The sequence below is a fragment of the Haliotis cracherodii genome, unplaced genomic scaffold (assembly GCF_022045235.1).
Source record: "Haliotis cracherodii isolate W230 unplaced genomic scaffold, xgHalCrac1.p SCAF_16, whole genome shotgun sequence".
Lineage (NCBI taxonomy): Eukaryota > Metazoa > Mollusca > Gastropoda > Lepetellida > Haliotidae > Haliotis > Haliotis cracherodii.
The window spans coordinates 14,064,528-14,078,298 of NW_027266271.1; the positions used below are offsets into that span (position 1 = coordinate 14,064,528).

The 13,771-nt window shown below is 36.4% G+C and overlaps 2 protein-coding genes across 2 annotated transcripts; both read left to right on the top strand.

The window, feature by feature from the left end:
* The first annotated feature begins 2,939 nt into the window (after nt 1-2,939).
* Nucleotides 2,940-4,318, top strand: LOC139464190 (serine-enriched protein-like). The gene is made up of 4 exons (XM_071245717.1): nt 2,940-3,024; nt 3,261-3,513; nt 3,775-3,986; nt 4,146-4,318. The coding sequence occupies exons 1-4, from the start codon at nt 2,940-2,942 to the stop codon at nt 4,316-4,318; spliced, it is 723 nt and encodes a 240-aa protein (XP_071101818.1).
* Nucleotides 4,319-7,827: 3,509 nt separating this feature from the next.
* LOC139464191 (serine-enriched protein-like) lies at nt 7,828-9,206 on the top strand. The gene is made up of 4 exons (XM_071245718.1): nt 7,828-7,912; nt 8,149-8,401; nt 8,663-8,874; nt 9,034-9,206. Exons 1-4 carry the CDS (start codon nt 7,828-7,830, stop codon nt 9,204-9,206), a joined length of 723 nt encoding a protein of 240 aa, XP_071101819.1.
* Nucleotides 9,207-13,771: the final 4,565 nt, after the last annotated feature.

Below are 13,771 nucleotides of genomic sequence, written 5' to 3' on the forward strand. Positions count from 1 at the left end.
TGTGTTGTCTGCCTGATGTTCCATTTCAGGAAGACCTGGTGTCAATATTGTCTAGTTATTCTATTAAGTGTGACAATTTGACATTCTTCAGGAAAAGGAATATTTCTCTAATTTTTTTATGTTTTTCTTGAGTTTATTATCACATCTTGAAGCCACTACTTTATAATTGGCCTTTACATGCCTACGTGGCTGAAGGCTCCTAGGGCTTTGTCTGTTCTGATAGCAAAAGGCTGGATTTTATATAATAAGCAGTAGAAAGAAAAATAGTAGAAATGAAGGAATAGCAGAGAAGTAAATGGATAGTGGTTGATGAGAAAGTGACGAGTTTGATCAAATATGCTGCTTCTCGACAATAGGGTTGTCGCCAAAAAGTCTATCCCATTTGGACAGAACAAATATCTACATTTTACACATTGCAAGCATACAAAATACAGGCAAAAGATCATGTTGTCCAGCGCTGGAGATATTCTCTATTTTAAACAAAACCGCAACAATAAATAGTACAGCATTATCATTCAACCGTATCTCATCTAACATGCGTCAACTTTTGTAACTGCATTACTCTGAACCTTCATTCCAGTTGTATTGTTTTTCTTACCACAAATCTGCAATTTCTCTCACCGTTCATCATTTGGAAATGATTAGATAAACATGTTCTATCAGTTCATTTTCCCGACATGCATGTATCTCATCCAATATCAGATATAAAACGAACACGCCAGGTTTTTGACTAAATGCAAAACTATTTTCATACACAACATATTTAATTTAAATGCCAGAAAAAAACATGTAAATCTGTCAAAAGACGAGAAACAGAGGCAGTGGACATGACATCATGTTGGTAGACATGGAATGGTTTCAGAAGTGATGGAATTCGAATATGATTAGTAAACACAACATGGTGCCAGTAGTCACAGAGATGTTCCTTGTATCTGTTCATATAGAACAAGATATCCGTTATCATTAATTAATGCTGTACTTAGAAGATGTAGACTGATTTAAATACAGAATAACTGTGTTTGACCTAAAAAAAACTATCCGATGCCGATATTCAGTCACTTTTTATGAATATTCTTTATCGTATATGGTTCGTCCATTTAATAAATAAGCAGTGGTTTGTTGTTTTCATTTATATCCATATTTATATATTCTGCCCATATTTCATGTACTATGCAAATTACCACTGTGATAAATAGCATACCACAAATGTTAACAACAAATGTAACGCGAATCTATTGCAAACAAAGCAACATCTTGCAATATTCATTCTTAACGTGTCTCTATTATGCTTTTATATTTGTTATTGGGTGTGTTTTCACAATTTAAGGTGTATACATACATTTTAATGTCGTAAAGTTTATCTCAAGTTTGACTCCATGCCTCATTTCTAAGTAGGATTAATTCCACATCGTCTATCTGAATCCAGTTTCGATAATGACATTTCCACAACATCCAGTGCGACACGAGCTCACACAGCAGTTGTTTTATGCACCCGACATGCTATGGAGAACAATCATATCATTATTATCTGTATTATTTGTCAAAACCCTCAATAATATATACACTGTACAATTCCAACCATGCATGGAAAGAATATTTCACAATTGTTGTGATTGAGCAATAACTGCAAATTAATCATTTCCTCTGGGTTTCTTCACACACTTTATTCAGTATATAAAGTATAATAGAAAAAATTATGCTCTTTGTGTCAGACTTCAATACAAAGTGCATCTATGAAATGTAACTGTTGCTTGAACATAGAGAAAATATCCATTTCACAAGAAGACAAATACATTTACAGTGTTAAACAGATTGTTATAGATTATATGATATCGGGTGTATGATAACCTTATTAGGTTCTATAACATCGCTATCAACTCAAAAGCATGTGCATAGGGAAACTGTTGCACTGGATTTAATGATCTTAAACTTATCAGTTAAAATAGAGAAGTTGATCATCCACACTATCTTGTTATCAATTACCAGTTGTTTTAGTTAACTGCGGAAACAAACTCACCTGTGTATATAATGAGATATTTGGTAAGAAAACAAGCACGTTTCTTACCATATTGATTTCTTACTTCTTCATGAATAAATACGAAATAAACATATTGGTACAGTACATACAGTACGTTCATAGTATCTAATAGTTCATCTTTCTAACGGATATCCATTTTAAACACCCTTGACGCAATTTTAGGATTGTTTCTTGGAATGGGAATAGTTTTCTTCAGGTGGCGCTTTTCGTTTTCTAAAGAAGCCATCATCTCGGCTCTTCATTTACGGAACGTGTGACTTTATCCACGCAGCGTGTGCGGAATGAATGAGCCTTGCATGGTGCATAGTCAGAAAGTTCCTTTCTTGAACAAATTCCGGAAAAGATGGATGCCACTTACTTAGTGTCAAACGCAAACAAACTTCATTCCACTTTAGATGATTGTCAGAACACAGGTTTAAGTTTCATTGACGACTCCCGACATCACAGTAATTACAATGATCGTAAGTTCACTGACGTCAACAGCGTTTTCAATCTATTTAAATCATTTCCGAATGCTAATTCAACTAATTGAATAGTAAAAATCACTGGACGCAAATGCCTTACCTAATGTGATCATGTTCTATTGTTTGTAAAGGATTAACTATTGATCGCTAATTTGATACTTAACGGCCTTTAATCCCCCGATCCCAACATGCTCTTTGGCACTTGTCACGTGACCACAGCAGCAAAAGTAAACATTACAGTGTCACGTTCCCAATAATGCTAAGAGCGTTGGCGTGACATTGTAAAGTGATCAGTGTCACTTTGCGTTTGGCCACGTGGTGTTGGAAAAGGGGTATTAAACGTGATTTGTAGAGAGCCTAACATCACTGTTCTCTGGCAATTGAACATACAGCTAATGTTCATTTTTGTAACCGGATAACTCATACAACTAAGCAGCATGAAGAGATGTGGATCTGAGCTCTGTCTCCTTGAGAGCGACCTCTTAGAAAACACAACAAACACGTTTAACAGAGATAGTGAAGGTGAGTTAATACGCAATGGTATTAAGTATGTAATCGATAAACTCAAATAAATGAACTCATAATATTCGTTGTTCCGTTCCGTATCTCTAAGCATAAAAAATACTTGTTCTGAAGAAAACATAAAAAACTTCATCTTTTATATGAAACTATGCAAAGCCCTTTCAAAATATATCTTACTTGCGCATGAAACAAGTGTCCATGTCAAATGAATGGCTATATTTATGTAACATTTTCAGATGCAAGATCGTCGGGCTATGAATCGTGTGACTCATTCACCCAAGCCTCGTCATCACCTTCAACTCCATCCTCCAAAGTCAGAGCTTCATCTAGCGGCCACAAGGAGGTAACGATGTACAGCAACATGGCCGACATGTCAGAAAGTCTACAGTACATCACTAGTATGCCGGAGTTGTGTGACGTCACTTTTCTAGTTGGCAACCGGCACCTTCCCATTCATGGAGTTAAAGCAATCCTGGCTACCAGGAGCAGGTAAATATCCCTTACAATTGAAACACGCCAATGGTCTTTTATTCGGAAACTTTTAGAAGTAAACACCGTGATAAATGTGTGTATTCCAAATTGAAGCACATGCAACAACATGATTATCTGGCAGTAAGGATTTGAGAAAGTAGCAGTGCTTCAACACATACATTTCATCCCTGCCCTTTTATAATTATTCACACGTGCAGAGATGAGTTTCCTATGAGATCTGTAGATGGAAATATAAATAGTTTCCCTTCATCTTTCCAGGGTTTTCTATCAGATGATCTTGCATCACCAGAGGAAGGTCACAGAGTCGGTGAAACCTAAATCTCGACTGAGGATGAGACCCAAGTCGTCAACTGTCAATATGCACAGCAAACTCCAGATCCCAATCCCAGACTACGACCATGTTGTCTTTTCCAGTCTTCTTAACTTCTTACACTCCGGCCGAGTTCGAGTACAACTTGGAACAGTCACAGGTGAGCAGTAAAATGTGTTTGGAGGAAGAAAAACCTTTCTTCTTATGACATTCGATATTGAAGCATTTACTCCTTTACTGTAATAAACTGTAATATCAACAGTGAATTGTAATATGTTATTATGAATATAATTTCAATGGCTGCTTCTTATTTGTACAGGTTTATTCTGTGCTGCCATAGAATTTGGACTGAAGGATCTGCAGAAAGCATGCTGGGACTTCTTAAAACGGTGTGTAGGTGAAGATCAGAAGAGGGCTTTGATGACGTCAACACAACACTATCTTAAGAAGAAGGGAGCTCAGAAAATCTTGTCCCAAGTGTGCAGGTTGTGATTATTTGAGGACAGTAATTGCTCTGGTTTCCTATAATATATCTCTTAGACACAGTCAAACTGTGGAACCATTAGTGCTTCAATATACATTTTCAACGACTGACAATTGGCTGGCATTCCGATAGCCCAGGCGAAGCTGTTCAAAGTGGAAACTGATGTCATTTCCTATTGATTGTTAACTGACACACAATGCCAGAGATGGAGATCCCTGATTTTTCTTAAACAAGCGAGAAAATCAGACAGCGAGTTGAACTTAATGCTCCTTTAAATAGTATGTCGGTTATTTTTCCGTGTGTTAGCTTAGTGAGAGACGAAAAATTGAATTGACGCAGAGGATATCTCTGAAAGGAATATTATCGGAACGAAGCTTCGACCAGAGAGTCCTGGAACGTCTAAGGGATGTAAATATGCATAGAGAACTATGGCGTAAATATGACTGTGTAACACTTCTTAATATTGTAAGTCTCTTAGATTGTACATGTGCTATATATGTATTGTTATCCCTTTATGGGAGTTGTTCGGTTTTTTCTTGTTGTCAAAAGCAAATAAAAATTAAATCTAATCATGATCCTGTGTTGTCTGCCCGATGTTCCATTTCAGGAAGACCTGGTGTCAATATTGTCTAGTTATTCTATTAAGTGTGACAATTTGACATTCTTCAGGAAAAGGAATATTTCTCTAATTTTTTTATGTTTTTCTTGAGTTTATTATCACATCTTGAAGCCACTACTTTATAATTGGCCTTTACATGCCTACGTGGCTGAAGGCTCCTAGGGCTTTGTCTGTTCTGATAGCAAAAGGCTGGATTTTATATAATAAGCAGTAGAAAGAAAAATAGTAGAAATGAAGGAATAGCAGAGAAGTAAATGGATAGTGGTTGATGAGAAAGTGACGAGTTTGATCAAATATGCTGCTTCTCGACAATAGGGTTGTCGCCAAAAAGTCGATCCCATTTGGACAGAACAAATATCTACATTTTACACATTGCAAGCATACAAAATACAGGCAAAAGATCATTTTGTCCAGCGCTGGAGATATTCTCTATTTTAAACAAAACCGCAACAATAAATAGTACAGCATTATCATTCAACCGTATCTCATCTAACATGCGTCAACTTTTGTAACTGCATTACTCTGAACCTTCATTCCAGTTGTATTGTTTTTCTTACCACAAATCTGCAATTTCTCTCACCGTTCATCATTTGGAAATGATTAGATAAACATGTTCTATCAGTTCATTTTCCCGACATGCATGTATCTCATCCAATATCAGATATAAAACGAACACGCCAGGTTTTTGACTAAATGCAAAACTATTTTCATACACAACATATTTAATTTAAATGCCAGAAAAAAACATGTAAATCTGTCAAAAGACGAGAAACAGAGGCAGTGGACACGACATCATGTTGGTAGACATGGAATGGTTTCAGAAGTGATGGAATTCGAATATGATTAGTAAACACAGCATGGTGCCAGTAGTCACAGAGATGTTCCTTGTATCTGTTCATATAGAACAAGATATCCGTTATCATTAATTAATGCTGTACTTAGAAGATGTAGACTGATTTAAATACAGAATAACTGTGTTTGACCTAAAAAAAACTATCCGATGCCGATATTCAGTCACTTTTTATGAATATTCTTTATCGTATATGGTTCGTCCATTTAATAAATAAGCAGTGGTTTGTTGTTTTCATTTATATCCATATTTATATATTCTGCCCATATTTCATGTACTATGCAAATTACCACTGTGATAAATAGCATACCACAAATGTTAACAACAAATGTAACGCGAATCTATTGCAAACAAAGCAACATCTTGCAATATTCATTCTTAACGTGTCTCTATTATGCTTTTATATTTGTTATTGGGTGTGTTTTCACAATTTAAGGTGTATACATACATTTTAATGTCGTAAAGTTTATCTCAAGTTTGACTCCATGCCTCATTTCTAAGTAGGATTAATTCCACATCGTCTATCTGAATCCAGTTTCGATAATGACATTTCCACAACATCCAGTGCGACACGAGCTCACACAGCAGTTGTTTTATGCACCCGACATGCTATGGAGAACAATCATATCATTATTATCTGTATTATTTGTCAAAACCCTCAATAATATATACACTGTACAATTCCAACCATGCATGGAAAGAATATTTCACAATTGTTGTGATTGAGCAATAACTGCAAATTAATCATTTCCTCTGGGTTTCTTCACACACTTTATTCAGTATATAAAGTATAATAGAAAAAATTATGCTCTTTGTGTCAGACTTCAATACAAAGTGCATCTATGAAATGTAACTGTTGTTTGAACATAGAGAAAATATCCATTTCACAAGAAGACAAATACATTTACAGTGTTAAACAGATTGTTATAGATTATATGATATCGGGTGTATGATAACCTTATTAGGTTCTATAACATCGCCATCAACTCAAAAGCATGTGCATAGGGAAACTGTTGCACTGGATTTAATGATCTTAAACTTATCAGTTAAAATAGAGAAGTTGATCATCCACACTATCTTGTTATCAATTACCAGTTGTTTTAGTTAACTGCGGAAACAAACTCACCTGTGTATATAATGAGATATTTGGTAAGAAAACAAGCACGTTTCTTACCATATTGATTTCTTACTTCTTCATGAATAAATACGAAATAAACATATTGGTACAGTACATACAGTACGTTCATAGTATCTAATAGTTCATCTTTCTAATGGATATCCATTTTAAACACCCTTGACGCAATTTTAGGATTGTTTCTTGGAATGGGAATAGTTTTCTTCAGGTGGCGCTTTTCGTTTTCTAAAGAAGCCATCATCTCGGCTCTTCATTTACGGAACGTGTGACTTTATCCACGCAGCGTGTGCGGAATGAATGAGCCTTGCATGGTGCATAGTCAGAAAGTTCCTTTCTTGAACAAATTCCGGAAAAGATGGATGCCACTTATTTAGTGTCAAACGCAAACAAACTTCATTCCACTTTAGATGATTGTCAGAACACAGGTTTAAGTTTCATTGACGACTCCCGACATCACAGTAATTACAATGACCGTAAGTTCACTGACGTCAGCAGCGTTTTCAATCTATTTAAATCATTTCCGAATGCTAATTCAACTAATTGAATAGTAAAAATCACTGGACGCAAATGCCTTACCTAATGTGATCATGTTCTATTGTTTGTAAAGGATTAACTATTGATCGCTAAATTGATACTTAACGGCCTTTAATCCCCCGATCCCAAAATGCTCTTTGGCACTTGTCACGTGACCACAGCAGCAAAAGTAAACATTACAGTGTCACGTTCCCAATAATGCTAAGAGCGTTGGCGTGACATTGTAAAGTGATCAGTGTCACTTTGCGTTTGGCCACGTGGTGTTGGAAAAGGGGTATTAAACGTGATTTGTAGAGAGCCTAACATCACTGTTCTCTGGCAATTGAACATACAGCTAATGTTCATTTTTGTAACCGGATAACTCATACAACTAAGCAGCATGAAGAGATGTGGATCTGAGCTCTGTCTCCTTGAGAGCGACCTCTTAGAAAACACAACAAACACGTTTAACAGAGATAGTGAAGGTGAGTTAATACGCAATGGTATTATGTATGTAATCGATAAACTCAAATAAATGAACTCATAATATTCGTTGTTCCGTTCCGTATCTCTAAGCATAAAAAATACTTGTTCTGAAGAAAACATAAAAAACTTCATCTTTTATATGAAACTATGCAAAGCCCTTTCAAAATATATCTTACTTGCGCATGAAACAAGTGTCCATGTCAAATGAATGGCTATATTTATGTAACATTTTCAGATGCAAGATCGTCGGGCTATGAATCGTGTGACTCATTCACCCAAGCCTCGTCATCACCTTCAACTCCATCCTCCAAAGTCAGAGCTTCATCTAGCGGCCACAAGGAGGTAATGATGTACAGCAACATGGCCGACATGTCAGAAAGTCTACAGTACATCACTAGTATGCCGGAGTTGTGTGACGTCACTTTTCTAGTTGGCAACCGGCACCTTCCCATTCATGGAGTTAAAGCAATCCTGGCTACCAGGAGCAGGTAAATATCCCTTACAATTGAAACACGCCAATGGTCTTTTATTCGGAAACTTTTAGAAGTAAACACCGTGATAAATGTGTGTATTCCAAATTGAAGCACATGCAACAACATGATTATCTGGCAGTAAGGATTTGAGAAAGTAGCAGTGCTTCAACACATACATTTCATCCCTGCCCTTTTATAATTATTCACACGTGCAGAGATGAGTTTCCTATGAGATCTGTAGATGAAAATATAAATAGTTTCCCTTCATCTTTCCAGGGTTTTCTATCAGATGATCTTGCATCACCAGAGGAAGGTCACAGAGTCGGTGAAACCTAAATCTCGACTGAGGATGAGACCCAAGTCGTCAACTGTCAATCTGCACAGCAAACTCCAGATCCCAATCCCAGACTACGACCATGTTGTCTTTTCCAGTCTTCTTAACTTCTTACACTCCGGCCGAGTTCGAGTACAACTTGGAACAGTCACAGGTGAGCAGTAAAATGTGTTTGGAGGAAGAAAAACCTTTCTTCTTATGACATTCGATATTGAAGCATTTACTCCTTTACTGTAATAAACTGTAATATCAACAGTGAATTGTAATATGTTATTATGAATATAATTTCAATGGCTGCTTCTTATTTGTACAGGTTTATTCTGTGCTGCCATAGAATTTGGACTGAAGGATCTGCAGAAAGCATGCTGGGACTTCTTAAAACGGTGTGTAGGTGAAGATCAGAAGAGGGCTTTGATGACGTCAACACAACACTATCTTAAGAAGAAGGGAGCTCAGAAAATCTTGTCCCAAGTGTGCAGATTGTGATTATTTGAGGACAGTAATTGCTCTGGTTTCCTATAATATATCTCTTAGACACAGTCAAACTGTGAAACCATTAGTGCTTCAATATACATTTTCAACGACTGACAATTGGCTGGCATTCCGATAGCCCAGGCGAAGCTGTTCAAAGTGGAAACTGATGTCATTTCCTATTGATTGTTAACTGACACACAATGCCAGAGATGGAGATCCCTGATTTTTCTTAAACAAGCGAGAAAATCAGACAGCGAGTTGAACTTAATGCTCCTTTAAATAGTATGTCAGTTATTTTTCCGTGTGTCAGCTTAGTGAGAGACGAAAAATTGAATTGACGCAGAGGATATCTCTGAAAGGAATATTATCGGAACGAAGCTTCGACCAGAGAGTCCTGGAACGTCTAAGGGATGTAACTATGCATAGAGAACTATGGCGTAAATATGACTGTGTAACACTTCTTAATATTGTAAGTCTCCTAGATTGTACAAGGGCTATATATGTATTGTTATCCCTTTATGGGAGTTGTTCGGTTTTTTATTGTTGTCAAATGCAAATAAATCTTAAATTTAATCATGATCCTGTGTTGTCTGCCTGATGTTCCATTTCAGGAAGACCTGGTGTCAATATTGTCTAGTTATTCTATTAAGTGTGACAATTTGACATTCTTCAGGAAAAGGAATATTTCTCTAATTCTTTAATGTTTTCCTTGAGTTTATTATCACATCTTGAAGCCACTACTTTATAATTGACCCTTACATGCCCACCTGGCTGAAGGCTCCTAGGGCTTTGTCTGTTCTGATAGCAAAAGGCTGGATTTTATATAATAAGCAATAGAAAGAAAAATAGCAGAAATGAAGGAATAGCAGAGAAGTAAATGGATAGTGGTTGATGAGAAAGTGACGAGTTTGATCAAATATGCTGCTTCTCGACAATAGGGTTGTCGCCAAAAGGCCTATCCCATTTGGACAGAACAAATATCTACATTTTACACATTGCAAGCATATAAAATACAGGCAAAAGATCCTTTCGTCCAGCGCTGGAGATATTCTCTGTTTTAAACAAACCCGCAACAATAAATAGTACAGCATTATCATTCAACCGTATCTCATCTAACATGCGTCAACTTTTGTAACTGCATTACTCTGAACCTTCATTCCAGTTGTATTGTTTTTTCTTACCACAAATCTGCAATTTCTCTCACCGTTCATCATTTGGAAATGATTAATTAAACATGTTCTATCAGTTCATTTTCCCGACACGCATGTATCTCATCCAATAACACATATAAATTGAACACGCCAGTTTTAGTTTTTGACGAGACGAGAAACAGAGGCAGTGGACATGACATCGTGTTGGTAGACGTGGAATGGTTTCAGAAGTGATGGAATTCGAATATGATTAGTAAACACAACATGGTGCCAGTAGTCACAGAGATGTTCCTTGTATCTGTTCATATAGATAGAGGTTATCACGCGAGTGTGTTTGGGGATGGTAAGTATCCTGCATTAGGAATAAACATTGTATTTAGCGCGTGTTTATTCCTAATAATGGATATTTACCATCCCCAAACACACAAGCGTGATAACCTCTTGATCATATAATGTCATTCTTTAATTCTCTGCTTCAAAAGCGCTTTCCCTCTCTCACAAACATTACCGAAACCTTGCGAGTTTTCCTGGAATGCGCGCAATAATATTTATTACGTCACAAGGTAAGTGATGTGTCAGTCGGACAGTGACAGTAGCCAATATAGTTCCAACTGAATTGTCTTTCTTATGCAGTGACGAAGCAACATATACGCAAAACAAACAATTCTTTTTAATTGCCTTTCACGGCAATCCATCGGTCTGTCTGCTAGAGTAACTGCCCTTTGTCGAAGCCACGGTCAGACGTTGTTGACAGTCGGTCTTTCCTGTCACAACGTTAAGAAATTAGTCAGATGTACACACAGCGACAAAACGAAACAGGGTAACAATTCAAACATATTTAAGCCAAATCCAACTAATTTGTGGAGAAAGGTTCAAGCCGCAGAGGTCTACAAGCACAGATATGGCTACTGATCCCGCTTGGCTAGGCCTCGTGCCCTCGCAAAATTGTGTTGAAATTTATGTATGCAAAATTGCCAAAACATATAAAATGCCTTTGCTACGTCACAGTAAGACACTGATTTTCAGTATATTAGACTGTTCTTTTGATAATGAAAGCAAGTATCTCTGTAGTTTATCCAGATTCCCGATGGTTAAATCGGACTCGATCGCCGAATGACGAGGGCGACGCCATGTTTGTTTATAAACAGTGAAAGTAGTCCCTACTTGACCTTTGATATTTGCATCTCTATCCGCATATGACCCCAACGGATATCGTTTTTATCTGTTGACTTTATCCTGCCGAGAAACTTAAACATTATATGATAAAACAAGATATCTGTTATCATTAATTAATGTTTTACTCAGAAGATGTAGACTGATTTAGATAAAGAGTAACTGTGTTTGATCAAAACACTATCCGATGCCGATATTCAGTCACTTTTTATGAATATTCTGTATCGCACATGTTTTATCCATTTGATAAGTAAGCAGTGGTTTGTTGTTTTCATTTATATCCATATTTATATATTCTGTCCATATTTCATGTAGTATGCAAATTACCACTGTAAAAAATGCTTACCACACATGTTAACAACAAATTATAACGCGAATCTATTGCAAACAAAGATACATCTTGCAATATTCATTCTTAACGTGTCTCTATTATGTTTTTTCATATGCTATTGGATGTGTTTTCACAATTCCAGGTGTATACATATATTTTAAAGTTTAACTAAAGTTTGATTCAATGCCCCCATTTCTCAGAAAGTTTAATTTCACATCGTTTATCTGAATCCAGTTTCGATAATGACATTTCCACAACATACAATGAGACACCAGTTCACACAGCAGTTGTTTTATGCACCCGGCATGCTATGGAGAACAATTATATCATTATTATCTGTATTATTTGTTAATACCGTCAATAATATCTACACTGTTCACTTCATACCATGCATGGAAAGAATATTTCCTAATTGCTGTGATGGAGCAATAATTATATAATTGCAAATTATTCATTTCGCTCAGCTTCTGTACACGCTTTATTCAGTATATAGACTCTTTTTGTCATACTTCAATACAAAGTGCATCTATGAAATGTAACTGTTGTTTAAACATAGACAAAATATCAATTTCACAAAGAAACAAATACACCTACAGTGTTAAACAGATTGTTATAGTTTAAAGGATGTCGGGTGTATGATAACCTTATTAGGTTCTATAACATTGCCATAAACTCAAAGGCATGTGCATAGGGAAACTGTTGGACTGGATTTAATTATCTTAAACTTATCAATTGTAATAGAGAAGTTGATCATCCACACTCTCTTGTTATCATTACCACTTGTTATAGTTAACTGCGAAAACTGTATGTAATGAGATATTTAATTTGGTAATAAAATAAGCCCCTTTCTTAATATATGAATTTGATACTTTTTCAAAAAATACTAAATAAACCTACTAGGCATAGTACGTTAATAGTATCTAATCGTTCATCTTTATGACAGATATCAATTTTAACCACCCTTGACGCAATTTTAGAATATTTTCTTGGAATTGAAAAAGTTTTCTTCAGGCGGCGCACTTCGCTGTAGAAAGAAGCCATCACCTTGACTCTTCATTTCCGGAACATGTGACGTTATCCACAAATCGTGTGCAGGATGGATGTGGCTTTCCAGAAGAAATTCTGGATAAGATGGCGTGGATGCCACTTACTTACTGTCAAACTCAAACAAACTTCATTTCACTTCAGATGATTGTCAGATCACAAATTTCATCGACGACTCCCGGGATCGCGGTAATTACAATGACCGTAAGTTCACTGACGTCGGTAGCGCTTTCAATCTGTTTAAATGATTTTCGAATGTTAATCCGCATAATTGAATAGTAAAAATCACTGGAACCAAATACCTTACCTACTCTCATTGTGTTCTATTGTTTGTAAAGGATTAGGTATTGATCGCTAATTTGATGCTTAACGAGCTTTAATCCCCCGATCACAACACGCTCTTTAGCACTTGTCACGTGACCACAGCAGCAAAAGTAAGCATTACAGTGTCACGTTCGTAATACTGCTAAGAGCGTTGGCGTGACATTATAAAGTGATCAGTGTCACTTTGCGTTTAGCCACGTGATATTGGAAAAGGGGTATAAAACGTGACTTTGTAGAGAGCCGAGCATTACTGTTCTCTGGCAATTGAACATACAGCTAATTTTCATTCTTGTTACCGGATAACTCATACAACTTAGCAGCATGAAGAGATGTGAATCTAAGATTTTTCTTCTTGACAGCGACCTCTTAGAAAACACAACTAACACGTACAACAGAGATAGCGAAGGTGAGTTAATACTCCATGGTATTATGGATGCAATCGATAAAGTCAAATAAATTAACAGTAATCATTGTTCCGTTCAGTATGCTATCAACATCAAATAATACTTGTTCTGAAGCAAGCATAAACTAACTTATCGTTTGTATGAAACTAT